The sequence below is a fragment of the Nycticebus coucang genome, chromosome 18, assembly GCF_027406575.1.
Source record: "Nycticebus coucang isolate mNycCou1 chromosome 18, mNycCou1.pri, whole genome shotgun sequence".
Lineage (NCBI taxonomy): Eukaryota > Metazoa > Chordata > Mammalia > Primates > Lorisidae > Nycticebus > Nycticebus coucang.
This window is the reverse complement of record NC_069797.1, coordinates 71,905,760-71,931,862: the sequence shown is the minus strand read 5'-3', so window position 1 is coordinate 71,931,862 and position 26,103 is coordinate 71,905,760. Positions and strand designations below refer to the sequence as shown.

General features: G+C 47.3%; 1 protein-coding gene across 3 annotated transcripts in view; it reads left to right on the top strand.

Moving 5' to 3' along the window:
- Positions 1-26,103, top strand: part of SLC39A11 (solute carrier family 39 member 11) — a 357,393-nt gene that overhangs the window by 112,276 nt on the left and 219,014 nt on the right. For all 3 annotated transcript variants that reach the window (XM_053569888.1, XM_053569889.1, XM_053569887.1), the window contains one exon: positions 5,518-5,641. In XM_053569888.1, coding sequence (XP_053425863.1) covers positions 5,518-5,641 — 124 coding nt within the window. The remainder of the gene's footprint in view (positions 1-5,517; positions 5,642-26,103) is intronic.

Below are 26,103 nucleotides of genomic sequence, written 5' to 3'. Positions count from 1 at the left end.
GCTGCTGGGCTCCCTGCAGGAGAAGGTCATCTATTATGTAAGTGTCATCCATATTCTGGCTGCTGATCGGGGGCGACATTTAATTTTTTTTCCATTATGTGGAATAATTTAAGATTGTGTTACGAGTGTCATTATTATGGCAACTTCTCGGTAATAAAAACAGCATCAATTATTTAACATTGCCTGTGTGTCTGGGTTAAGTGGGGATGGTGAGAGGCAGAGGCTGGGGTGGAGGAGGAGGCAGGTGGGGGAGGCGCCTATCAGGCCCTCCCTGGCATCCACGTGTCCCAAGTCCAAGGGGCAGAGGGTGGCGGCAGGGGTGTGGGGGGCGTTCCACTTGGGATCCATGTTCCCTTCTCGACTGGTGGGTAATGCTTGGCCTCATCTTCACTGTGGCTGGCAGGGGGCACTAATTAATCCCCTGACCTTTTTCTTGGCTTGTCCCTAGGGAGTTCTGAGCTGTTGACAAACCTCAATTAAAGAGACTGCACCCTATGGGGCCAGGGAACTCCATCATTAGGCCCTCCTTGAACTAAACCTTGTGAAAAGGCTGCCAGAGCTCCCTGTTCCTGCATTAAAGTGATAGAAGGTGTGTGTGGCTTTGGTGAAGGCCGGGCTTGCCTGGTGAGCTTCTGAGGTTGGTCTGCATTGCCTTCCCCAGACAGGGTTGTTGGTAGCAACGACACCAGCCCAGTGGGAAGAAGCAGAGAGCAGGAAATGGCACGGAAAACACATCCACAGCCACCGGGACTCAGAGCAGCTGCACCAAGCTGTTTGCAGTGATCTTGGGGGCTCTGCAGGGCATGTGGTGCTTTGGCGCTGGATGACACTTCCCCAGTTGTGCTTTGCAAGGTGGGAGGGCTTAGTTTGCTGCAGGCAGCTTTGCCTCTCTGCTGGTGCCCTGGCCTAGTCCTCGTGTTTCTTTTGGGGCTCTGGTGACGTCAGCCACCAGCACTTGTGTTCCTCCTGCCTGGGACAGCACACTGCACTGAACAGCACCTGCATTTTAGTTCTTGAAGGAGATGCACATACTGTTTTCTGAAGCCTTTTTGGTTTAATAGAGGCCTGTGGCAAGGTTGCTTTGCTGTCTCCTGCCCCATCCCCGGCTTCAGTCCTTTGCATCAGGCTTCCTTCCCTTCCTTTTCCTCTTTCTTTGTTCTGGACCGTGTTATTCTTCTCTAATGCCTGCTCTTTGATCAGTTTTTCCAGAGAGGGTAGAAGTTGCTCTGTTTATTCTCAGCCAGAGACTGGCCCCAAACTATAGAAAAGAAGAATGATAATTTTATCACAAGAGGATGGTGATCTCAAGTTCCTGGATGGCTGGTGGACATCCCACCCCATCCTGTTCCCTGAGCTGGATTTGGAGCAGTGGGTGGGTTGAGGGGATAGTGCTGTGCAGAAGGAAAGGGGGCTTCTTACAGCCTGGGAAGGAGCCCGCAGACTTCAGCACCTTGACATTCGGGAGGTGCACAGTTCCCCTGAACCATCCAGTGCTCCCGTGGCCCACCTGATGCAGTGTGGGAGGGACGGGTAGGGGACCCATTGGACCTCTGAGGGGCAGCCGAGCAGACCGCCAGGGCTGTAGTGAAAAGTCAAGAACGGCCCGTGTTAGTCATGGCTGCCCTGGTAGGGATCACGCTATCACCTTAAACACCTCACAGGGCTGTAAGAGATGGGTGAGGTAGTGTGGCTAGGGAAGCACTGCAGAGATTACAAAAAAGAAAGAAAGAGAAAAGCCCCAGACACGTAAGAAAAAATATCAAGGCAGAGGGGAATGTAGAGAAGGAATTCCTCCCTGGGATCTTGGTCCCTCCTGCACAGGCCAGGCTGTGTTTATTCAGAGTGTCCCAGTGAAGAGCTCTGTGTGTCCACCTGAGGTCCCTGTGTCCAGGGACAGACTCCTGGAGGGAGGGCTGCTAGCCCAGCAGGTGCTTCCTGAGTCTATGCCACCACCAGGGACACTATTTCCAAGCCACCAAGGCAGGGTGGCATCTCCTTTGGGGCTGTTCCTTGAAATGCCCAGGGTCCTGCTTCTCTGTTCTCACCGACAGTTCAGAGCGGAGGGTGGGGAATGTTGAGAATCCCAGGAGGGAGTCTGAAAGGCACCCTGGGAGTCAGTATCTGTGAGAGAGATTGGGAAAGTGCTGCCAGGCATGGAGATCTGGAAGGAACTGTCACTGGCATCATTCCAGAGATGCTCCCTGCAGCTCCCACGCAGCACAGCAACCCTGGCCCTTCTGAAGGCTGAAGATGAAATTGAGTGTATGAACCGGGTGCAGGTGGGGATGTTGTGTGCAGATGGGAGTGTGTACAGGTGGGTACGTGTGGGAGGGAGTGCAGGTGGGAGGGGTGCAGGTGGATTTGCCAGCTCGCTGTGTAGCTTTAACAATGGCAGCTTCTAAGTGAAGTTAGTTGGGGGCTTTGTTTGTGGCCCTCTGCCCCCAATACTAAAGTAAAGCCTTGTACCCAACAGAAGACAGATTGGTAAAGTGGAAGGAGGGTCAATGTTCTTCTACGTTCAGGTCTTTGCTCTAATGCCCCCTTCTCAGAGAGGCCTCTTTCCACGAGGTATCTGAAGGAATACACCCAGTTTAACAATAGCTCATGTAAAACTTAGAACATTGCCTGGCACAAAGCCAGAAGCCAGCATCTGTTCCTCCTGTGCTGGCTATGAGCTATGGCTGTGGCTGACTTTTCTTCATAGCATTAGCACCACCTGGCATTCTTATTTTGTAGTTTATTGTGGATGGGTTTATTATCCTCTGTCTCTCAAAGAAGAATGCAAGATTCACAAGGCTAGGGCACTTGGCTCTTTTATGTTGTGAGTAACTGGAATAGCTCTGGTATACAGTTGGTGCATAATAAAACTGTACTAAATACATGAAGGCAAACAGGCAGTCTTCCTGTAGCAAACTTCTCTTTATAATAAAAAGAGGGTCTGTGAGTTCCCAGCATTGCCAATAATGTAGAGAACTTTGGGGTCCTGATCACATGAAATCAGGATTTTCGGGAGCAAAGCCACCCGGGTGAAAGAAAACCACTGTTCCAAATGAAACTGAAGTCTACATGCTGCACCTTCCCAGATGGGCGCCCATCAAAGAAGCAGTCGCAGCTCGGAGCGCATGGAGGCTGCGGCCTTTCTGCTGTGATGAAGCGGTTCTCCTTCCATCCCTCCCCCCAGTTACGCATCAATCACATTATAAAAAGAAGGAAGATGAAGGAGGGAGAATCACCTGACACGCCTTCATGGTGAAACACGTTTCTTACTGCCGCAGTGATTCCTCAAATGTCAGCGGGAGATGTGGAATTAGAAATAATTAAAGCACATAAATAAACACAGAGCTGTGACTGTGTGGCCCCCGGCGTATCACACAGACACCAGTTGTCAGCTAGCGGTGGTGAGGGGGATTCCTGCAGAGGCAGAGACTGGCCTTCCCTCAGCCCCTCTGACCCCAGGATTCCATCCACCTGCAGTGTCTGCCTCGACCGCGATACGGTGTGACGGCTGCCTCTCTGTGTGTGACAGAAGAGGTGGATGCCCAGGATTCTACACAGGGACCCCCAAGCTTCAACTGTCGCTCAAAGGGCTAGGAGGCTTAAAAAAACAGATGGGGTGTTGGCACCCTTATTAAAGTATATTATAGAGGACATTGCAAATATATGGTAGCGACAGTGTCAGTGTATTAAATATGTGAAAGCAAGGGAAGTGTACGTATGCTTTTTTAACAATCGAAAGAAATAATGAAATAAAAAATCATTAGGTTCTCTTATCTCTGACCGTCATGGCCTTGGAGGAGTGTATGTGAGCGTGAGTGTGTATGAGACACAGCCTAGCACACTGTTTGTGTCAGACCTTCATAAATAAACTTAACCAAGAAAACAGTCTTAGAATTTTTTTTGTATAAATGGATGCATTCTGTGATTGGATCATAAACCTTCTCCCCTCCCAATATGAGAGTCACTTATTTTAAGTGGAAGCTTCTATTCCTTTGGAACTGTTTTTGCCTGGGCCTGTGGTCTGAATGTTCGTGTCCTTTCCACCAAAATTCATGTGTTGAAATTCCAGCCTCCGGGGGATGGTGTTAGAGGTAGGGTATTTGGGAGTTGATTAGATTGGGAGGATAATGCAAATCAAGGTCCCGCCTCTATTCCCAGCAACTTTAGAGCCTGTGGCTGGAGGGCTTGAGCTAGGAGTCTGAGGCTAGCTGAGCAAGAGTGAGACTCCATCTCTACCCAAAATAGAAAAATTAACCAGGTGTAGTGGTGGTTCACACCTGCAGTCCCAGCCACTGAGGAGGCGGAGGCAGGAGGATTGCTTTAGATCAGGAGTTCCAGGCTGCAATGAGCTATGATCACACTACTGCACTCTAGCCTGGGTGACAGAGTAAAATCCTATCTCTCTAAAAAACAACAACAACAAAATGCCTCAAGGGAGACCCCTTCCCCCTTCCACCAAGTGTGGACACAAGTAGAAGGCCTCGTCTATGAATTGGCGGGAAGTGGGTCCTCGCCAGACACAGACTCTGCCAGCCGTGACCTTGGACCGCCAGCCTCCAGAGCCATGATGACTTTCTAGAGCAGCCTGAACAGACTGCTATCCTTGAGATGACTCTACCCCACCTTCCCCTGGTCTGGGGTTTGGGGCTGAAAGTGAAGCCGCTTGTATCGTTAGCTGAGGTGGTCATCTGGTTCCTTCCTGGAGAGACCCTGTGTGTTGGTGAGTGGTCCCAGGCTGGGGTTTCTGGATGATGCCTTTGGAAGAGCAGCTGGCTGCCCCATTGTGGATTCATTTGTTTGCTCCTTAGTGGAACACAAGATCTGTAAGAGCTGGGACTTCATCTTGTTCACTAAACACCCACAAAGCTGACAGTCGATAAATATTTGTTAAGTAAACATGCAGATCAAATGCACAACTTTGCCTGATTAATGCAAAATAGTGGAATTAATTCATTAAGACAAAGCAGAAGGGTGGCACGACTCTTTTCAGGCCATCTGGACTTGAAGGCTCCAAATATGTGCACATTCTCCGCGACTCTCCTGCTTTGTGTGTTTGAGACGCTTTGTTTGCTCCTGTTTGGATCTCCTGGGAAACATGGAGGTGGTGAATTCCTAAACACATTGACCAGGGTTCCGGTACTGAGGCTGCTGTCCAGGTGAGCCTGCTCTGTGGTCTTCTCTTGATATGTCAGGAGCTAAGTCCATTGTGCGGTTTGCCTGGTGGTGATGACTGTAGTGAGGTTTTGGTTGTGGGCCTCGATCTTTCTTGGGACATATTTTCCCAATTCCAGGATCAGCCAGGATCAGCGCTGACTCTTCAGATCTTGTTTTTTGTAACCCTTGAAGTCCTATACCCAGAAAGCTTATTGCCTTCCTGATGACCCAGGTTGGCCAGGGAACAGCTTAGGCCTGATACCCTTGGTGGAGATTGGTGAGTTGCCCCGTGTACCTGTGAGCGGAAGGGTCAGGGCAGTGGACTCCACAGACATGCTGTAGTGATGCTGGTGTTTCTTGTTGCAGGGTGCCGCGGAAGACCCCCAGACAGCCCTGGCCCTGAACTTTGATTCTACGTTGCTAAAGAAGAAGTCCGATCCGGAGGGACCCACGCTTCTCCTCCCTGAGAGTGAACTTTCCATCCGGATAGGTAGAGCTGGGATTCTTTCAGGCAAGCTCTTTGAGCTGGGTTTGGCGGGGTAGACTTGGTACCAGTGGTGGGATGAGTAATGAGGGAGTCCCAGGCCATCTGTCCCATCCCTCCCAACCACTTACACTTCTATGGTGTAGAACTAAACTGGCATCAGGCCCTGCCACCATATTTCTTCCCCATATGACCTGCTTAGTCTATAGGCGGTAATGGAACCTTCTGATTATCTTTTGGACTTGGAGACGTGGACATGAGGGTCCCTCTGATGGGGCTGGAGCTGATTTGAGTTAGAGAGTGTCAGCATTTGTACCTCAATGTTCCCTTTCCTTATGAACCCTGAATGCTGCTTTTCATATATGTGGCTTCCATCTTTTTGATGTTTCTGTCATTGACTAATGTTTGGAGCCAGAAAACCTGAAGACTAAGAGCCTTTTCTCTTAAGTTAGAGGGAACGTGTCCCTGGGGAGGAATCAAATAGTAATTTCTGAACCTTGTGGAGAAGCGGGCCCTTGTTTTCCAGCCTCCAGGTCAGACTCTCCCCTCCTTGCCCTGTCATTGTTCAGGGCACTGGGTGAATTTAAGGGCCAACTAGCCTGAGGAGAGTGGAGTGAGTTTCTCCTTTCCTGTGAATTTCTGTAAGACGTCCCCCCATTTAATCCTGCAACCAAGACTTCTGAGAACGGGTGCCTGTTTGCACTCTCTTCAAAGAATGGAGGAAAACTAACTTGGTGGCTGGTCAGTGCCTTCCCAGGAGTGGTTTAGGGGAGAAAAGCCCTTTCACATTTCCATGCTGGCCTTTTAATTTAATCTTTTTGCTGTCTCTAGGCCAAGATGCTCTCTAGCCCTGAGGGAGAGCAAATGTAAAAAAGGTACAGCCTCAGTTCTCGGGTGTCTGCCTTCAGATTATGTCCTGTGTGAATTATTCATGGGGAACTTGAATGTCTTCTCTGCGTGGGTTGATCCTCACTGCCTCCCACACCTTTATGTGGGTGAGAGCCGGGAAATATAATTTCATCTGACACCTGCTTAGGTCACAGAGGGTTAGGAAGATAAATCCTCCTCTGCTCCCCTCACCCACGGCATTCATCCTCAGATCCCATGGCTTAGGTATTGACTTCTGTTCCCTGTTTATTGGAGTGTCATTGGGGATTGTAGCAGTGGTGAGAGTGTGCCGCTGGATTCAAGTGAAATTTGTCATTTCTCACAGGAACGTGGAGACACAGGCCTTTCTTTGATTCTCACTAGCATGATATGGTGCCAGGGCCCCTGTGTGCCCCTGTGAAGACTTTATGATACTGATTCTGAGCCTTTGCTAAATTAAAAAGGGTGACCAGACTTTATTCCATCTCATTTTTTATCTTCGAGGCTATAGAGGAGGGGAGAGTCAATGTTAATCAAGAAGTGGGAAATTCTCCCATGGCCCTTTTTCAATGGGGCCACAGCAAGGCAGGGCACGGGGAGTGGGTTTTGCAGGAGAGCACCTGGGACCACTGGATCTTTTTGGCCAATTCGGGGTTGAGTGGTAGAGGGGGTAGAGGGTGGGAGGGAGACACAGTCCTGTCCGCCTGCTGAAAGGACACGAGGCATAGCCTGTTACCAGGTTATCAAGCAACCCTTGTAACTGTTGCTGGCTATTCAAACACAAAGGCAAAAGCAGTCCTTGAGGGAAGCATAAAGGTGGTCTCCCAGCCATCTCTTGAAAGGTCGCGGCTCTTGTCACCTGGACACACCTGTGGGTGTCAGGCAGCTCAGGGCTCTAAACCTGATAATGGCTATTTGGCGACTGGCCTCGTGCAGATGGAGACTGAATATGCATTGTTTATGCCATCTGGATTTGCCCTCAAGCTTGCTGTAAATGGAGCAAGGAGATTGGTTTAATGGGTATTTAGTGACTAACATCAGCCTTTAAAAAAATATTGGTGCTGCTGCTGTAATGGCCTGTAATTGGTTCAGCAAGAGGAAAGGCCAGAAGAGCTGTGCTATGGGGGGGGAAGTTCAGCTGCTCTGAGCAGCAGCAGCCACCGAGCTGGGAAAAGCATTTATGAGCTACTTCCCTATTTATGTCTTGGTGCCAAATGTTTTATGACATCAACTATTCTCAACGCTGGAGATATTTTGAGGCTTAAGTAGGCCAGAAGTTCTTCTAAAACTACTTGTTTTTCTTCCTGTCTCTCTCCTCATCCATCCATCCATCCATCTCTACCTAGTTCTCTTTTAATTAAAAATATAATATGGATTACAAAGAAAAAAGAGTTTTTCTTCTAGCTTTAAATCCCTTACGGTCCAGTCCGCCATCTCAGACACGAACACCGTTTCTAGTTTCTTATATAACCCTTCAGAAATATCCTATTTATCCCTTCACCCCTGACCCACTGTTCCATACCACCTTGTGTCTCTCCACTCACTCCACTTGGCATTTGTTTCCTGGGGCACTCACAGACCCATCCCATCCTTGTCATTGGCCGTAACGTTACCTAATTGGGTATTTCCCCCCTTCATACCCTGTAGATTAATTACGGTGTTTTGCTATTATAAAGAATGTTGCGGACAGCATTCAACTGCCTAGCTTAAAAATCAGGACTTTTGTTTTTCTTTATAAAAAGGGAAATAAACAGGGAAAGTGCTATGTGGGTATTAAACATTCAGGCCAAATATACCACTTTTCAGAAGCAAGAGAGTCAATCAAGTGTGTCCAGCTGTCAGTGGTCCCATGAAAAAGGACACTAACCCTGTCATGCTGCCTGGACAAGCTCTGGCCAGGAGGGTATTTCCTCTGTGGCCGGTTACACCGTTGAGTAAATTGCAGAAGTTAGGCCAGGGGTTCTTTACATCTGAGGCCCATCCATGGGTGCCACAGAGCTCAGGAACCCCGTAACATTTTATTCAAAGCACTATGACTTTCATCATGTTCCTGATGGCTCCACGACCCTAGTGTTCTGTCATCATGAACAGAACATGAGTTTTTGCCGCCACGTCTCCTATTTAGTTATCAAGGTGAACTTTTTTTCCCCCACCAGCACCCCCTTTAGGCTGAGGGGAGTGTAGTAAGAAGCAAACCCAGCCATCTTTTACTAATTGTTAACTGCCCCATTGAAGTGTGTGGTCTGTCCAGGGTAGGAAAGCGGAACCCTTTTTACGCGTGAACTTCATTATTAATCATTGGTGCATTTCATTGATGCGTTAGCGCAGCGAGTGGAGAATTGTCCGTTACTGTGTGCATCTGTGGAAGGTACAGGAGTGGGCATCGTTTTCCGGTAGGTAAGGGGGTGGATTTCCGTGAGGAAGTTATTTAGTTGTGAGGTGGCACCTGTATATTTTCTGTAAATCTTTCTAAAGCTTGCCCAGGGGTTCAGGGGGAAAGCGAATGGGTACTTAAGTCAGGAAGGCATAAGCTCTATGCTACTCCAGTTAGAAACAGATTTTCTCATAATGCCCTATTCTTCTGTTGAAGGAGAGTTCAGTTGGCAATAATACTTCTCCCTAGATAGCCTCGCAGATTGGCTGCAGTTATTGAAGCCGCATTTTGCAAAATGAAGCCAAGGCAGAGCTGGTGTTGAGTGAGTTTTAGAGCACAGAACTGCAATCTCTGACCCATTAGCAGCGTGTATTTCTTTGTTTTCTATTCTAAAATCTTAAGTTCCTTCTTGGTACTGCTACCGATTTGCTGGGTAGCACTTCCCTGTGGAAATGGTCTTGGGGGAGATTGTTTTTATTTATTTTTTCTTTCTAAGAGACAGTCTCTCTCTGTTAGCTCACTGCAGCTTTCAACTCCTGAACCCAAGCTATCCTCACCTCAGCTCCCACGTAATCGGGACCACAGGCACCCACCTTCATGCCTAGTTAATTAAAAGAAAAAGAAGAGATGGGGGGTGGTCTTACTATGTTGCCCAGGCTCATGTCAAACTCATGGCTTTAAGTAGTCCTCCCACCTTGGCCTCCCAAAGTGCTAGGATTACGGGCGTGAAGTGCTGCACCCAGCCCATTTTCCTTTCTTACTTAAGGTTCCCAAGGGCTGACTCCTGATCAGCATCACGACAGGGCTTGTCCCATTTGGAACCACAATGGAGTTCACGTGTTCCTTGATCCCCTCCACCCCGAGGCCCTCTTTCTTCTCTGGGTATCAGTCACACTGCCCTGTTTTGATCTTGTACTTGAAATCATCCCTTTCTCCCATTTCCCCTGTTAAACATCTTCCCTTAGGTGCCCGAGGGGAAAGATCTAATGAACTGATGAACAGGGAGATACTGACAAATGTCTTCACACTTTACTACTACTCAGGTGCTCATGTGTTAACTGGGAACAATTTCTCTAGTTGTACGATGAACCCAGTGGATTTTCACCCTGGTTGGCTTTGGAGGATTGTATTTTTAGGCACAAGTGTGGGGCTTAGGGAGGGTGGCCAGGCTGTGTAGGATGAAATCTCTCCTTGGGAGCAGCTGGTTCTCTGTGAAAGATCAGCCCCATGCATTCAACTTCCAACTCAGACTTCCTTGGCACTGAAATTCTTTGGAATAGCCTAAGCCTCTGGAAGCAAACAGGAGCATTTAGACAGCTTCGAGGTGCTGACGATAATCACCGTTTTCTTCTTCTGTATCTTCTAACTTTCCATGTCTTCCAGAAGGAGATGTTCCATTTATCACTGATATTTCCTGCCAAACTTAGGAACTTAAATGTGATCGAATTGGATGTAGCTCCTAGGAGAAATTCTGAATTTCGTTATAACTAGGTCTCCAAAATAGTGCATTTAGGGAAATCTCTGAGATGCTATTAATTTTGACTTTTTATCAGTAAGAGCTCTACAAATGAAAGAATAATTTCACAGTAATTCTTGTAGATTCAATATCTTGGAGAATGGTTTTTGCAATTAGACTTTTTTTTTATACCTCCTTTTCTTTCTTTCTTTTAAGGGGGAGATTTTTAACATCTTCTGCTGGCCTTAGAGTAGTTGGCCTAGGAACTGGAAGATAGGTTGGCCCTGGCTTTGGACTTGAAACTTGGGATTCTTTATTAAAAGGGTGGGAAGGAAGCAAACTGGCTAAAAAATATTTTGAAGAAGACTGCAGGGCAAAGGGCTCAATAATAATAATTTCCAAGAACTCTTTAACATCATGGATGTTAAATAAAATTAGGAACTAGTACAGAAATACCCTCTAGGACAAGCTGTGCTCAGGCAGATGAGAAGGTCTGTGTCCTGGCTCATGGGACTGCTGTCACTACTGACAGGTGGATACGCTTTGTAGACTCTTTCACTTCTGAGGGGTGTTCTGTTTGGCCTGACAAATGTTTAGTAGCCACATAGCACTTACCATGTTTATTTTCCTTTCTGTAAAAGCAAAAAAAATAGTCCTGACTTTTAAGCTAGGCAGTCATTTCAGAGTGAGTTTCCATGGGGCAAGGGCCTAGAGGCAATTTGGCACTTAACGTTAGTTTGCTAGCACTGTCGTACCAGAGTACCACGAGCTGGGTGGTCTAGGGAGCAGAGATTGAGTTCTCCACAGTTCGGGAGGTGAGAAGTCTGAGGTGCAGGTGTCAGCGGGGTCAGCTGGTTTCTTCGGAGGCCTCTTAGCTGGAGCATGGCCGTTGTCTCCTGGTGGCTTCCCTCTGCCTGCCAGAGTCCCATTCTCCTTTTCTTCTAAGGACACCTGTCATGTCGGATTAGGGCCCGCTCCGAGGACTTCATTTGGACCTAATTACCACTTACTCAAGCTCCCATCTCCAAACCCAGTGGCCTTCTTAGCTGCTGAGTGCTAAGACTCCAACATGTGAATTTGGAGGGGGGAACATAATTCAACCTGTAACAGCCCTGGACAGTTCTCTGAGAAGTGGCCTTCCCATGGTTGGTCATCAACCTGGAGGGATAGCAGTTGGGGAGAGGATGTGGGTTTCTGTGTCTCTGCCCTTCAGATTCTCTCGCTGAATTTTTGCCTCCTTGTGTTTAGACTCCTGCCTAGATGGGCTGGGACTGCTGAGTACACAGGATGGGAAAGAGTTGAGTGAAGCGGAAAGTTCCTTGGAGAAAGCAGTGAGGAAGAAAGATGATTTAAGTCTGCTCTTACTGAGAGTGCTGGCAGGCGGACAGTCCGTGGTGGGGATATAGTGGGGCTGGCACAGTGCTCTCCACCATCACCCGAACTGAGTGGCTTGGGTAACGTTTGGGGAGACCAACAGGGACACACCTTCCAACACACACACGTGTTCACCTCACCACGTAGTCCTGATGCCGTCGTGACAAAATCCAGGTGGAGCCTCCCGAATCTGAACATTTCCAAAATCCAAAACTTTTTGAGTGCCAACATGATGCTCCAAGGAAATGTTCATCAGAGCATTTTGGATCCCAGGTTTTTGGATTTAGGATGCTCAACTGGTAACTATATGCAAATGTTCTGAAATCTGAAATGCTTCTGGTCCTCAGCATGCCAGATAAGGGATACCCAACCTGTACTACAAAATGGGTGGCTTAAAACAACAGAAATTTATTCACTTGGTTCTGGGGGCCAAACGTCTGAGCTTGTGGTTGCCAGGGCCATGCTGTCTCTGGAAATTCTAGGAAAGGGCCCTTCCTCGCCTCTCCTCACTCCCGATGGCTCCCAGTGTCACTAGGCTTGTAGCTGCATCACGCCTGTCTCTCCCGCAGGGGCGACACATCCTCCTTCCCTGGGTGTGTCTGGGTGTCAGTGTCCAGAAATCATTCTTATTTGGATTTTAGGGCCTCCTCATCCAGGATGTCTGCTTCTCAACTAATTATGTCCACAAAGACCCAATTTCCAAGTCAGGTTCCGTTCTGAGGTTCTGGGTAGACATGCGTTTGAGGGGGACATTGCTCAGCCCAGTACACTGGCCAGCCCCACACACTGACCCTGCCAGCTTGGCTCGTCTGGACAGGAATGCTTATCTTGTACAAGTGAGGGAGGTGGAGACAATGAGGAGCAAGAGGACACCAATCTTGGCAGTGATAAAAGCCATTTAATTCATCTGGAGCCTTCTGAGCAGCTGCAGGGTGCTTCATTTGAAATATTCATTAAGTGTCTACCGAGGAGTTAGGGATACTGTCTCCTTATGCAAAATTTAACATTTGCTTGGTTAGCAGGTTCTATCATATTTATAAGCGTTCTGACACATTCATTTCAGCTCCCAAGTCTATTAAACTGGGAAATGTGTTTTTAATGTACTTTTGGGAAATAGAACAGATGAGGAGCTTGGGTAGCACCAGCATCCGTTAGGATGTTCTTGCCAGGCTTTTATCACCGAAGATTTAGGAGGCTGTGCCCAAAGCCAGGCAGCCTGGGCTCTTTCATGTGATTTTGCTTTGCTTTTCAAATGTTATTTTTTGCAGAAGCTCCTTAAGCTGGGGAGGTTCATGGTTTCACTCTGGTTTTGAGTATTTGGGATCTTTAGGTAATACTTTTTATTTATTTGCTCCCATCTCCCCCCCCCCATTTTGCTTGTTACTGAAAGCATCTAGTCTGTACCTCGTGGCTCACAGCTGTAATTTCAGCACTTTGGGAGGATTGGTTGAGACCAAGATCACTTGAGGCTGGACAACATAGCAAGATCCCATCTGTAAAAAAAAAAAAAAAAAAAAACATAATTAGTTAGGTCTGGTGACATGCATCTGTCGTCCTGGGTGAGCCTAGGAGTTTGAGATTGCAGTGAGCTATGATGATGCCACTGCACTCTAGTCTGGGCAACAATGTGAGACCCTGTCTCAGAAAATAAAAAAGTGCCTAGTAAGAAAAGGAAACTGGTTTTGAGTCTATGAAACCCAGAGGAAATTGATGCCACTTACTGGAATAGTCAGCCTTCAGAAGCAAAGGGTTAGGGGGTTTGAGCCTGTGTAAAGCACAGCAGCCACCTGTGCTGTGCAACTCACGCCACTGCCTTCCAGGAAGGGAGTCTGCCGTGCTCCACTCAACCCGGCGTGCTTTGCCAGCAGACACCACCATCTGACTTTCTGTCTCCTCTTCAGGTTGTGTTCTAGTATTTCCTTCTACTTTCTTCTGTCTGGCATATTTCCACCCTGGGATAAGAGAAAGAAAGTAGCTTAGTGTATCTGAAAACTAAATCAGTTGTCTCAAGGAGACATGACTTTGAGAGTCACATCTTGGAGCTGGATGTTCAGGACTTGAAAGCAACTCCTTTTAGGGTCTCTGAGATGGAGCTCCCATTCTGGACCCCAGATTCACTGTAACCTCACCGTGGGCTAGTCAGGCACGCGGAGGCTTTTCTGGAGCATGGCAGCAGAGGGAAGCACCCAGGATGGACCCTTCTGACTCAGATGCGGGGACCCAGGAATCTCTGCTGTCTCGCCCGGTGGTTTTCCAGCATGACTCCTCAGTGGGCCCCAGGGAGGTTTGCTTCATCTTAGTAGAGACGGATTGTGTTCCTTCCTGTAGGGTCCCCCCGTTGTACACATGAAACGAGGAGTCACGTACCTTTAGGCAAATAAATCCCATCTCTCCTAGGGAAACAAACCTGGGCCATTTTGTAGTTCAACGTGATCTCCATAAACTCCTAACAATCACATAAGTGGGTCCTGAATGTCTATCTCCTCGGTGCCCCCACACAGAGTCCGACTCGGAGTCCACTGAGCTACCAGCTCTCCCGGTTGCTGGTAGGGTCCCCACTACCACCACCCACAGCGCCACTCTGGCCTCAGTGGCCTGTGCTTCTAACTTCCCTCCAGCCCAAACGTGAACATAGACCTGGCTGCCTTAGAGCCCTTCTGAGACCAGCAGGCCAGTGAGATTTTATTCAAGGCTTGGGGACAAACAAAGGAATAACAGATAAAGAATTTCAGTTGGCCAAAGGCAAAGACGGCTTGGGGAACACACTGGTCCTTGTCAACCTCTGTGTGATGGGGAGTGTCCCGTCTGGCGGCAGGGCTGGGACCTTACTTAGTCCCATGTCTTTGGTTCTGCCTAAATCCTGCCCAGAGGGGGAGCTCAAAGTTCAGGTTTTTCCAGGTTTTCAGACCTGCCTCCCCCAAAAGAGGCCATCCCCCCCCCCCAACCTAGGCCTTCCAAATGCAGTGCCTGTCCTGGGGTAATTGCCTGGGGGGTGGGGGGGGTGGTTCCCCTTCTTTCTGATGAGACTCCATCTGGACCGACCACCTGTAGCTATGCCCTGTGGCAGAGATTTTTACCCTGTGTGCCAAGGTACCCTGGTGTGCTGTGAGAGGATCTTAGGTACGCTGTGAAAAGTTTTAAAGATCATTCATTAAATTATTTTCAAAAGAAATTGAAAGCACAGTAAGTATATTCTTTTTTTTAAACTCTTTTTTCCTTTGATTTAATAGAATTTAAGTCTGCCACAGAAGTTTTACTAGAGGTTCAAGTGTGCCCTGAGATTAAAAAAAAAAAAAAAGTCAAAAAACACTGCCCTATGATCTCATGGAAGCAAGGACGTCCGTATTCATTAGTTTGGCATTAGTATAATAACATTGGGGTCATCTCTAAAAAGGTGCAACTTGGTCTCAAAAACCCTACAAAATCACACAAATTGTAGGATTCCAAGCTTTGTGGCTATTTCAAAAATATTTGTATAGTTGCCAAGGTGATGAAGAACATAGGTAGTTTTAACTTTTTTTTATATTTTTGTTTTTTAAATTTTATTTATTTTAGCATGAATATTTTTTAAAGTTTACTTTTTTTTTTTTTTTTTTTTTGTAGAGACAGAGTCTCACTTTATGGCCCTCGGTAGAGTGCCGTGGCCTCACACAGCTCACAGCAACCTCCAACTCCTGGGCTCAAGCGATTCTCTTGCCTCAGCCTCCCGAGCGGCTGGGACTACAGGCGCCCGCCACAACGCCTGGCTATTTTTTGGTTGCAGTTTGGCCGGGGCCGGGTTTGAACCCGCCACCCTCGGTATATGGGGCCGGCGCCTTACCGACTGAGCCACAGGCGCCGCCCTAAAGTTTACTTTTAAATTTGTATGTCAAGCTCACTTTTTTTGCTGAATTTCCGTGAGTTTTAAAAATTGCACAGACGTGTGTAATCACCATCACCATCAGGATATGGGACAGTCCCGTCACCCCCACATCCCTTGGGCCCTTTGGAATGAATCTCTGCTGGCCCCTGTCGTGTGGCCCCCAGCAGCCTCTGAGCTCTTCCCTACCCCTGCCGTTCCGCCTCTTTCAGAATGTTGTCTAAATGGAATTCTACGGTGTGCGGCCTTTGAGGGTAACCTCCTCCACTCGGCAGCGTGTGTTTGAGAGCTCTGCGTGATGTCGCAGGTGTGAACAGTATTTCTCTGTATGGCTGTCCCACAGCGTGTTTATTCTTTCACCAGTTGAAGGACCTTCGTGTTGCTCCCTAGTTTTTTGGCAATTAGCAGTAAAACTGCTATAACTATTTCCATGCAGGTTTTTGTGTGATCCTGAGTTTACATTTCTCCTGGGTCCGTACCTAGGAGGGAGAGAGCTGTGTCACGTGACAGGTGCGTATTTAACTTTACGGGGGCCTCCAAACTGGCTTCTAGGGCAGGTGGCCCATGCTTCCATCCCCAGAGAGTTGGGGTTGCTCCGTGTCCTCGGCAGCCCTTGGCATCATTTGCTTTTTTGTTTGTTTTTTTTAGATTTTGGCCATTCTAATGAATATAGTGGTCTTCATGATGTTAATACGATTTCCCTAATGAGGGATGATGTTGCGAATCTTTTCATGTGCTCACTTTTTGTCTTCTTTGGCATCAAAATCTTTCCCCCAGTTTCTAATCAGTTTGTTTTCTTTCGTTTTTCTTTGAAGCAGAGTTGGGGTGCAGCGGCATCATCGTAGTTCACTGTAGCCTCAAACTCCTGTGCTCAAGTGATCCTCCCACTGCAGCCTCCTGAGCAGCTGAGACTACAGGCACCTTTCACTACACCACACTAATTAAAAATATATGCTTTTTATTTATTTATTTATTTTATTGTTGGGGATTCATTAAGGGTATAATAAGCCAGGTTACACAGATTGCAATTGTTAGGTAAAGTCCCTCTTGCAATCATGTCTTGCCCCTATAAACATATGTATTTTTTAGAGACGAGGTCTCCCTCTGTTGCTCAAAGTGATCCCCAACTCCTGGCCTCAAACAATCCTCCCACCTCTGCCTCCCAAAGTTCTGGGAATGCAGGTGTGAGCCGTTGCACCCAGCCTGCTTGTTTACATATTGTAGAGGTTTGAGAGTTCTTTATATATATTCTGGATACAGGCCCTTTGTCAGACATATGATTTGCATTTATTTTCTTCCAGGCTGTGGCTTGTCTTTTCGTTCTTTTTGACATATATTTTTTTTTTATTTCAACTTCCCACTTGGTACCAATCATTTTTTTAACAGTGCCTTTGCAGAACTAAAGTTTTTAATTTTGGTGAAGTCCAATTTATCAGGTTTTTGAAAAAAATGAATTGTGCTTTTGATATCATGTCCAAGAATTTTTTTCCTTACCCAAGCTGACAAAGACGTTCTTGTGTGTTTTTTCTCCTAAAAGTTTAACATTTTACATTTAGGTCTATGATCCATTTTGAGTGTTTTTTTTCCTTTCCTTTTTTTTTTTTTTTTTTAAATCAGATTTCAGTTTCTTTCCTTTGGATATTGATTTGTACCGTCCCCGTTTATTGGAAAGATAATTTTTTTTGTCCATTGGATTGCTTTTGTGGTTTGTAAAAAATGAATTCACCATCTTTGTGTTGGTCTATTTTGGGACTCTTTATTTTGGTTCATTGGTTCATGTGTCTGCACTTTCACTAATAACACACACTCTTGACTACTCTAACTTCACAGTAAGTTTTAAAATCAGGCATTCTGTCTTCCCATTTTTTTCTTGTTTTTCAAAATTGTACTGGCTGCTCTAGTACCCTTGCCTTTAAACACATGCACTTTTAAAATCTGTTTCTCAGTTTCTACAAAAAATCTTAAAGGGATTTTGTTTGAGATTGCACCGACTCTATAAATCAATTTGGAGAAAATTGACTCTGCCTCTATAACAAATAGAGAAATTAGTCAAATACGGTGGCACGTACTTGTAGTCCCAGCTACTCGGAAGGCTGAGATGGGGGTCACTTGAGCCCAGGAAGTTGAGGTTGCAGTGAGCTGTGATGCACCAGTGCACTCTAGAGGCAACAGAGCGAGACTTTATTCTTCCCCTGCCCCTCTCCCCTTTCCCCCAAAGGAAATTAAAGAAGCATAATGTGTGGTTAAGGAAAAATATAAAGTGGATGTGAGCATCGGGGTATGATAAGATGTGTGTGATAATAGCAGGGGGTACAGGCACAGCATGTGAGAGGTACGTGGGCTCATGGTCTGCTGGCATCAGAATAAACTTTGTTTCTCTCTCTTTCCTCTGCTAAGGAGATAGAGCAAAGTCTTAGAATGAAAGTTCACACATTGTTGACCGGCAATGCAGCACAGGATCTATCCCACGTCACTGATTGCAAAAGCTTTTACAATATCCTACATTACCCCATGATTTGAAAGTTGTAATAGCTAGGCTCGGCGCCTGTAGCTCAGGGGCTAGGGTGCCAGCCACATACACCAGAGCTGGCAGGTTCGAATCCAGCCCAGGCCTGCCAAACAATGACAACTCCAACCAAAAAACGCCTGTAATCCCAGCTACTTGGGAGGCTGAGGCAAGAGAATTGCTTAAGCCCAAAAATTTGAGGTTGCTGTGAGCTGTGACGCCACGGCACTCTACCGAGGGTGACATAGTGAAACTCTGTGTCAAAAAACAAACAAAAAATTGTAGTAGCTAAAGCAAGTGCAAACATGCGTTAACTCATGATCACTCAACATGTTTGGGCATGAAAACACACGTTAACCCGTGACCTCAACCATAGGTTAAGTTAAGCATCTGAATCACACCATGGAATGAGCTCCCTAGTGCTGAGAGGATTCAAGCAGAGGCGCGTGGCCAGTGGTCAGGGAGGTTACTGCGGGGCTTCTTGTGTGGTATGGAGAAACTTATGGGGATTCTCCTTATGGTCCAACATTCCTCACCCATGAACCTACCAAAGACACCTGGGGAGGGGAAGGGTGCCTGAGCCCATGGCTCCCACGCCTCCTCTGTCTGCCTAGCCCAGCAGGGAAGGGCTCATGTGACCTTGACATCTGGGGCAGCGGATTCATGGAGAGTAGGTTCTGGTCTGAGACCTTCGGGGTGAGGAGCGGAAGCTTGGATGCAGGGTTTAAGGTGTAGTCCCACAGGTGAGTGGAGGCAGTGGCAGACACTGCTGCAAACGCCTTCTCTGGGCTCCTTAGCTACACAGCCCACACTCTCTGCCCGGAGTTACCATGGCAACGTTGTCCTTTTCCGCAGTCCACCAGTCCAAGTCGCGTTGGTCAACGAGGCATCTCCTCTAGCTTACTGTCATCTCGTCTTTTCTCCCCTTCTCGCTGTCTCTCTGGTGTCTCCCACCCACTCCTTTGCACCTCTCTGTACCCCTCTTTTCCTGCCTGCACCCCTCCCGGGTAGTCTCTGAGGCTGGAGCGGAGAGTCCTCTCAGGCTCTGTTGGGCCCCCTGGTGCTGTTGCAGCCCCAGTGCAGCTGTTCGTGGGTGGCACCAGTAATTGGAAAAGCTCTTCAGGGGCACGTTCTCCTCTCTCTGTATGGAGATCCATGTGGGCAGATTCCACCCTGGGGTCCCTCCCCTCTTTCTGGAAAATTAGATGTGGGTAAAGTTCTCCTCCTGGCTCTTGGTTTGGATTAGCTTTGCAGAGTGGAAGCTCATTAGCCTGCAGGGGTAATTAAACGCATCCACATGATCTGTTGTTAGGGCTCCGCCGTCCATTGGGGTGGAAGAGGCGAGTCTGGCAATCCCTGGTTTATTATGGAGCACGAGCTGCTTTCTCCTCGAAGTCCTCCTCCTCCGTGCCCCCCATCCAGACCTACTTGATTAGAGTTACTCAGCACTTAGCGTCAAACTGTAGTTGCTTCTTCTGTGTCTTTCTCAGCCGGGGAACAAAGGGAATAAAGATTTGCCGTCTTAATTTCTGTTTTATGCAGGGCTTTGTGTCCGAATACTACTCAGCTTGAGGTTTCTTAATTGTGCAGCTCTTCCCATTCCGCTATGCACCTACCTGCCTGGGACTGGACAGGGGAAGTGGGGATGAGGACAGAGTCCTGCTACCATCTGCCAGCCTCCTGTGCTCCGACCACGACTTCAGAGCCGTCTTTGCCAGTGATGGGCGGCCCTGTAGCTCAACCAGTTTTCAGGATTGGGCCAGTGGATCAAAGGGTTGGTGGGTGGAATGTTTAACAACAAAGAGAGGGAAAAGGTGTAATTGAAACGGTTCTCCCAGAACTAATGAGCTGCCGCTGGCTGCTCTGCTGCCCTGTAGGGAAGTGGTGGGCTCTAAAATCCACAAAGGCCAGTTTTGATCATACATCTCCACCGGCAGAACAGGGCATTTCAACTCAGAACGTATATTCTAAAAGTCTGGTTAGGAGAGTTGTAGCAAAGTGCTGCAGGGTCTCTGTTGCCCCTGTCTCACTCTTTCCTCCCATCTTTGATCCCGTCTAATGTCCTTGCAAAGTCAGGGATGTTCGGTGTCCCTTTTCCCTGGGTACACCGAGGCAGACAAACACAACGTTCTTCCCTTGGGGAAGCTCTCCAGTACTGCACATTAAACACAGGGATATGTCTTATTTCCTAAGCACAGTATCTTCTTTAAACCAATTGGCAATTACTTTCTTTAGTCTACAGGGTATTTAACAGAAATGAAATCCATGGTTTCCTGGGGCTGCAAGACCCCCTGGGGCACTGCTGGAGGGGAGGGGAGTCACCTGCTATGACTATCAAGGGGCCTTGATTCTTATTTTTCTGTTCTTAAGAGAAAGAGATACAATCTTAAGCTTAAATATGAGATTTCAGTATTTCAGAATTTTAAATGAAATGGAAATTCTGGCTTATAGTAGTAAGTGGGTTTTCCAAGGTTGCTGTGATGTCAGTCTAGACTCTCTGAAGTAGCTGTTCACGTGATGGCCCCTGACCCTTAGGACATCTACCTTGATTATTATTATTATTATTATTTTTTACCTTGACAGTTTTGTGGGAAGTAGACCACCCAAGCCCCTAATAAAAACCATAGACTATTGGGTTATTGGCATTTGGGTGGGGCAGTTTTTTGTGGGGTGGCCACGTAAGTTTGGTACGTTGCAGGCTACTTAGCACCCCTGGTCTCTAGCCTGGGCATTCCCCCGTCATCCAGTGGGGCAGAACTGCCCCAGATATTTCCCAAATCCTCCTCGGGGACCATCCACAAGGGAGCAGATACACTCAGGCAGGTTGGGTCTTGGGCAAGAGATGATGGACCCAGGGAGTTTGAATTCCAGCTGAGATTCTGCCTGGCAGGTGGTCGGCCTGGGTTCAGGCTGGGTCTGCTCAGAGGTGAGGGGCTGTCTTTGGGGTGAGCTGAGGTGTTCCATGGGCCACCTGCCACCTTGCTATTGCCCCTGGCTAAGAACTACTGCTGGAGATTGACTCCCAGAAAAAGCACACTGTGTAGGCTCACGTGTACTTCCCATTCCGTTTCTAAGTGTCTCCAGACTGGCCCATTGTGCTGCCTGCCACACAGCAGTGCTCAGGACATGTCCGAGTGAAATGGGGAAAGCCCACCCATGGTTCTGTCTGGGGTCCAGAGATCCCCGGTGAGGAGCTGCTGCTGGGTTCCAGAGGTGTGCACGGCCCTCTGCACCACCTCCATTCTGAACGAAGCACTCTCCCTCTTGTGCTAATGTGAGATTCAGACAGTGGGGAGGTCATGGTACCGCCAGAGAGGTCAGGCTGTGAGGCCTGATTGATGAAGACTGGGAGGAGGCAGGTAGAAAGCCCGTGGTTAGGGCACTGTGAACCTGGAAACTCAGTATTTTTCCTTTGAGGCCACAGCACACACTTCTGGTCCTAAGATTCTCTCTCCCCGCCTTCCCCCCACCCACTACCCAGTCTGGCTTTCCTTCCCTCCTCCTTCTCTTCTCAGGTCTCATCCGCCCTTTCATGTGACATTTTGCAGTTGCATCCTCCTCTAACTGAAGAATTCCTGATGACCCCCTTGTTCTATCACTCGCCGGCCGGTGGTCTGGTGGGACGGGATCAGGCTGTCTGTTGCCAGGATTCAGTTTTCTTTTCTTTCCCTTTTGCACAGAACTTTCATGTTCTTTTCTTTTTACTAGTTCATTCCTTTGTTCGTGTTTTATTGAGCCAGCCCCTCTGCTCAGAGGAGTCTGATCAGTGAACATGGTTCCTACCCTCACAGGGCCATGGGAGAATCACACCTAAAACAGACAGTTGCCAAGGAATTACAAATAGTTGTCCTGCAATTTTTGTTTGTTTTTATGTTTGCTTGTTTGTCCTGTGATTTTGATGCTTGGTTTCTTTTACGGTCTCCAAAGGGTGCTTATAGTTGCCTAGAAAAGATCCCAGGCATTAGGATCCTCTTCTTTGCAGGAATTTTATCATTTTCCTGTGCCAATGAGTGCTACTTGAGCACATCAATTACAGTGTTACTGAGAATCAGACGGTTTTCTTCCATGTCATTTGGACTGTGGGATGTGGCTCAGGGTGACTCTCCAGATTCTTCCTTGTCATGGGTATCCCCAGTGTGTGTTAAGGGCAATGTGGGGGTTCTAGCATGTGCATGTGTGTCTGTATGTGTGCATGTGTGTACGTGTGCACGTACATGTGTTTACATGTGTGCATAGAACTGATTGCATGTGGGCATAGAACTGATTGCTGATTGCTGTTGCATGTAAGAGATGAAATCACCTATTGATTTCACAGACTGCCTGAGAACCCTGTTCTTTTCTCCCTGAAATCTGATCGGAAAATGAAGAGTAATTATGCGCTGGAAGCTCACGTGAATAACAAGCTTGTGGGCAGGGAAGTGTGACTGCAGGACGCAGTCCCCAGTGCTGTTGGGCCGTGTCTGGGAACACTCACTCATGAAGTGTCGGGGGGTCCTCCAGGTGAGTCCTACAATTACCAGAATTTCTTTTTTGCAAAACAGAATTAATATTACTGTTTCTGGAACTAATGGGATTAGTTTCCCTTCTGTTTAACACCAGCGAGGACCTTTTTAGGAGATGCGATGTGTGTACTCAAGAGCACAGTGACAGGCTTGGAAACCCTTCTGTGCACACTAGCTTAAATCCAGAGCTGGAAAACCACATGTCGTCATCTGCAGGAGGCATATTTTCGTTGGCAGATCTGTGTTTGGCACTGTTCAGATCAGAGTAACGGTCTCTTTAATCCAGCAACTTGTATGCAAAGTCACAAGGTGTGTTTGTTACCAGAACACTTTCAGTCTGTTCCTTATCTCAACCCTGCGGAGTGTCCCCTGGTATCAGGAGCAAAAGGGGCTGCTGAGGCCTGAACAGTGCCCCACAGCTCTAAACTGAGATACTCAGGAATCCTTTTTGGGTTAGAAATCACAGCTTGATGAAAAAGCAATCTAGATGATTATGTGAACAATTATGGCAAAATCCATCTGAAGAACTCAGAATGATGGCATTATTTACAAGACTTGGGGAAGTCACTTAGAAGGCATCTCAGGGTTGATTTACAATCCAAATTTAAGCACAAAAGCAATTTTAAGCTTTTTGTGGTTGAGCATCATTTTAATAACCACCTTCCCCAAACAACTTTCTTCCCCCCAAACATTCTAAAGCCAGAGGGGCTGCCACTCACTCGTCCCCAAGGAGGGAGGTGGATTGTGCCGGTGATCCTGGTCTCTGGAGCTGTATTTCTGGGACATTTTCTTATGTCTGCTTGGCCTTTGTGGGTTTCAGCAGCCTTCTGCTGGCCTCTTGGGCCGAGAGGTTAGGTGAAAGTTACAGGAAGAATGCAGTGAGAAGAGAGGAGAAGACACTGTCTCCGTATATTTATTATCCGAAGAAAAGCCGGTTCAAAATAAAGAAATTATGGTTTGGATTTTTTTGGTTTTTGAGATTAAGTTTCACTGTTAGATGACTCACGAAGACAATGGAATTTACTCAAAATTTGAGGAAGCATTTATATAGAGCTAATCGTGCTCAAAGTGTAAGTCTTTGTTAGGAAAGATGATTTAAAGGCCGGAGGGATCACAGCAGACTCCTGGCATATTTCTTGCATTAAATTGTGTGCAGAGAGTTTAGCGCTGACGTCATTTATCTGTGTGGAACAGGCTGTATGGGTGCAATAGGCAGTCCTCAAATCTCAGTGGTTTACAAATCAGGAAGGTTTATTTTGCTTTCAAATAACATGCAGGCTGCAAACTGGCTGTATCTCTGTTCCATCTGTTTTTTCCCTATCTGGGTCTCTGACTGAAGAAGGTCATGTCCACTGTCACAGTGGAGGGGAAGAGTAGGAGCTGGTGGAAACTCGGGATGCCCTGTGAGAATCCTGCTGGATAGGGACGGTTCATATCCATGTTCTGTTGCCCAAGAAATCATGTGGGAAGTCTGGCACTGTGCAGGGAAGTGTGTGTGGCTGTTAGGGAGTCATTGCAAGTCCAGGTGGGGATGTGGAAAGGGAAGGGAGGCCCCTGCAGGTCTGGAGAGCTGACTTAAGAAACCTGAGCATCCTTGGATTACGAGATTCCTGGAACTGGTCCCCCCATGGGTACCAAGGGACAGCTGCATAATAGTCTACAGCAGTGTTGCAGACTGCTTGGTCACAAGTAATCACTCTCTCTTCTTCCATGTACAAAATAAATGCACTTCTGATTCAGTGGAAGACATCTCAAAATTCTGATCTAATCATGGAATCGAGTGTGAATGTCAGGATCTCGAGAGACTCAAGATCAGATCTGGCTTTGGTTGTTCTTGATCTGTTAGTTACCTGGCTCACATGTCGAACGTAGGGGAACAGGAGCAGGCTAACCCTGTTTCCAGCACTTCCATTTGGAAAGAGGAAGAGTGGTAGCCACGTAGCTGCCCTTGGTACACGTCAGTTCTGAACTGCCACTGGATAAACCTAAGAGGGCTGCCCACCCTGGGGTAGGGTGGGCCCTGTTTTTGCATCCTAGAGGAAGCCCTCAAGTCCACTGTTCTCAGAGCACTTAACTTCTCCTCTGGGAGATGTTTCCTTTTTGATGATTCTCCTTGTACACATCGGCAAAAGTATTAGAGCGCATACTCTCCTCGAGGGCTAGCAACTTTCTCAGACTGCATCCTGTCTAGAGAAATTTGGGGTCAAGTAAGGTGGCTCATCCCTACATAGCATAATCCCAGCATGTCGAGAGGCTGAAGCAGGAGGATTGCTTGAGGCCATAAATTTGAGACCAGCCTGGGCAACATAGTGAGACCCCACTTCTTAAGAAATTTAAAAAAATATGAAGAAAATTTAGGACCCCAAAGGTTGTTTTAGGTCCCCAATTGTTACTGTCTCTTTTAGATCAGGCTGGTGACTCTGGGTGACATCACTCATTTTACCATTACTGCTTTTTATTTCCATTTGATTTCAGTTACTCTCTGGGCCAACAGCCACACCTACACTTCTTTTTGAGAAAAAAATTTTTCTAGATGTACTTCCCCCTCCAGATTTAATTACAAGTACTTCAAGCTTGTCGTTTTTCTGGGCAGCCAGGCCACTAATCACTTTTTTTGCAGTGATTTTACACAGTTAAAAGGATTTATGAGGGGTGGTCTGGGACAAGACAGGGTTGGGGGTGTCTTAATCCATTTAGAGATGCTCTTGGCTTTGTCCTGAGGCCAGGTCTTCATCATCTTTTCTTCAGGGGGCATTTTTCTTTTCCTTTTTTTTATTGATAGGAGATGAAAAATAGTTGCATTTTGCCACCTTTTGAGTTCCATGTTGCCTGGATTTTCTCATTTCCCTCTCAATCCAATTGGAAAACCAGCTCGTTTCTTTCTTGCAGCACTTTGTCAAATGCACCTAATAGCCGCTAAGTCACTCAAATAATGTTGCCTTTTCACCAAAAGCCACAGTTCGTTAGTCGTTTGAAGTTATCACAGGGGATGGTTTTACCAAATACGTTGCCACTGTATAACAAGGGTCACTATGTTCCTGCCTTCTAGTAACAATTTCCTCACCGTTCACTGCCCACTTTTACAGCGTATGCCTCCTATTTGGGATTGCTCTGCTATTTACATCCCACTTCTGGTACTAATTTTGGTATTAGCCAGCTTTGCTGCAGCAACATACAGGCCCACGTCTTGGCGGCTGATGGTGGGCGGGGAAGTGTAGGTGGCCCCTAGCCCCACATGTTGTATGCCATTGTATAGTGATGTGTCCAGTAGAACCTCAATGGCTGACCACCTCCCAACACTGACTACCTCCTTAGGTTGACCTGACTTCTACAGACCAGACACGCGCCACACATACAGATCAGTACAGTGGACCTAGTGACCACCTCTGTGTGCTGACCAATTTGTCACAGTCCCTTGGGTGGTCAGCTTACAGAGTTTCTCCTGTGGCCCTTACAGCAAAGAGGAGGATTGAGTAACAGTGAACAGACATTGCCATCTACAACCAGGCCTTGCAGTGTTACACAGTGAC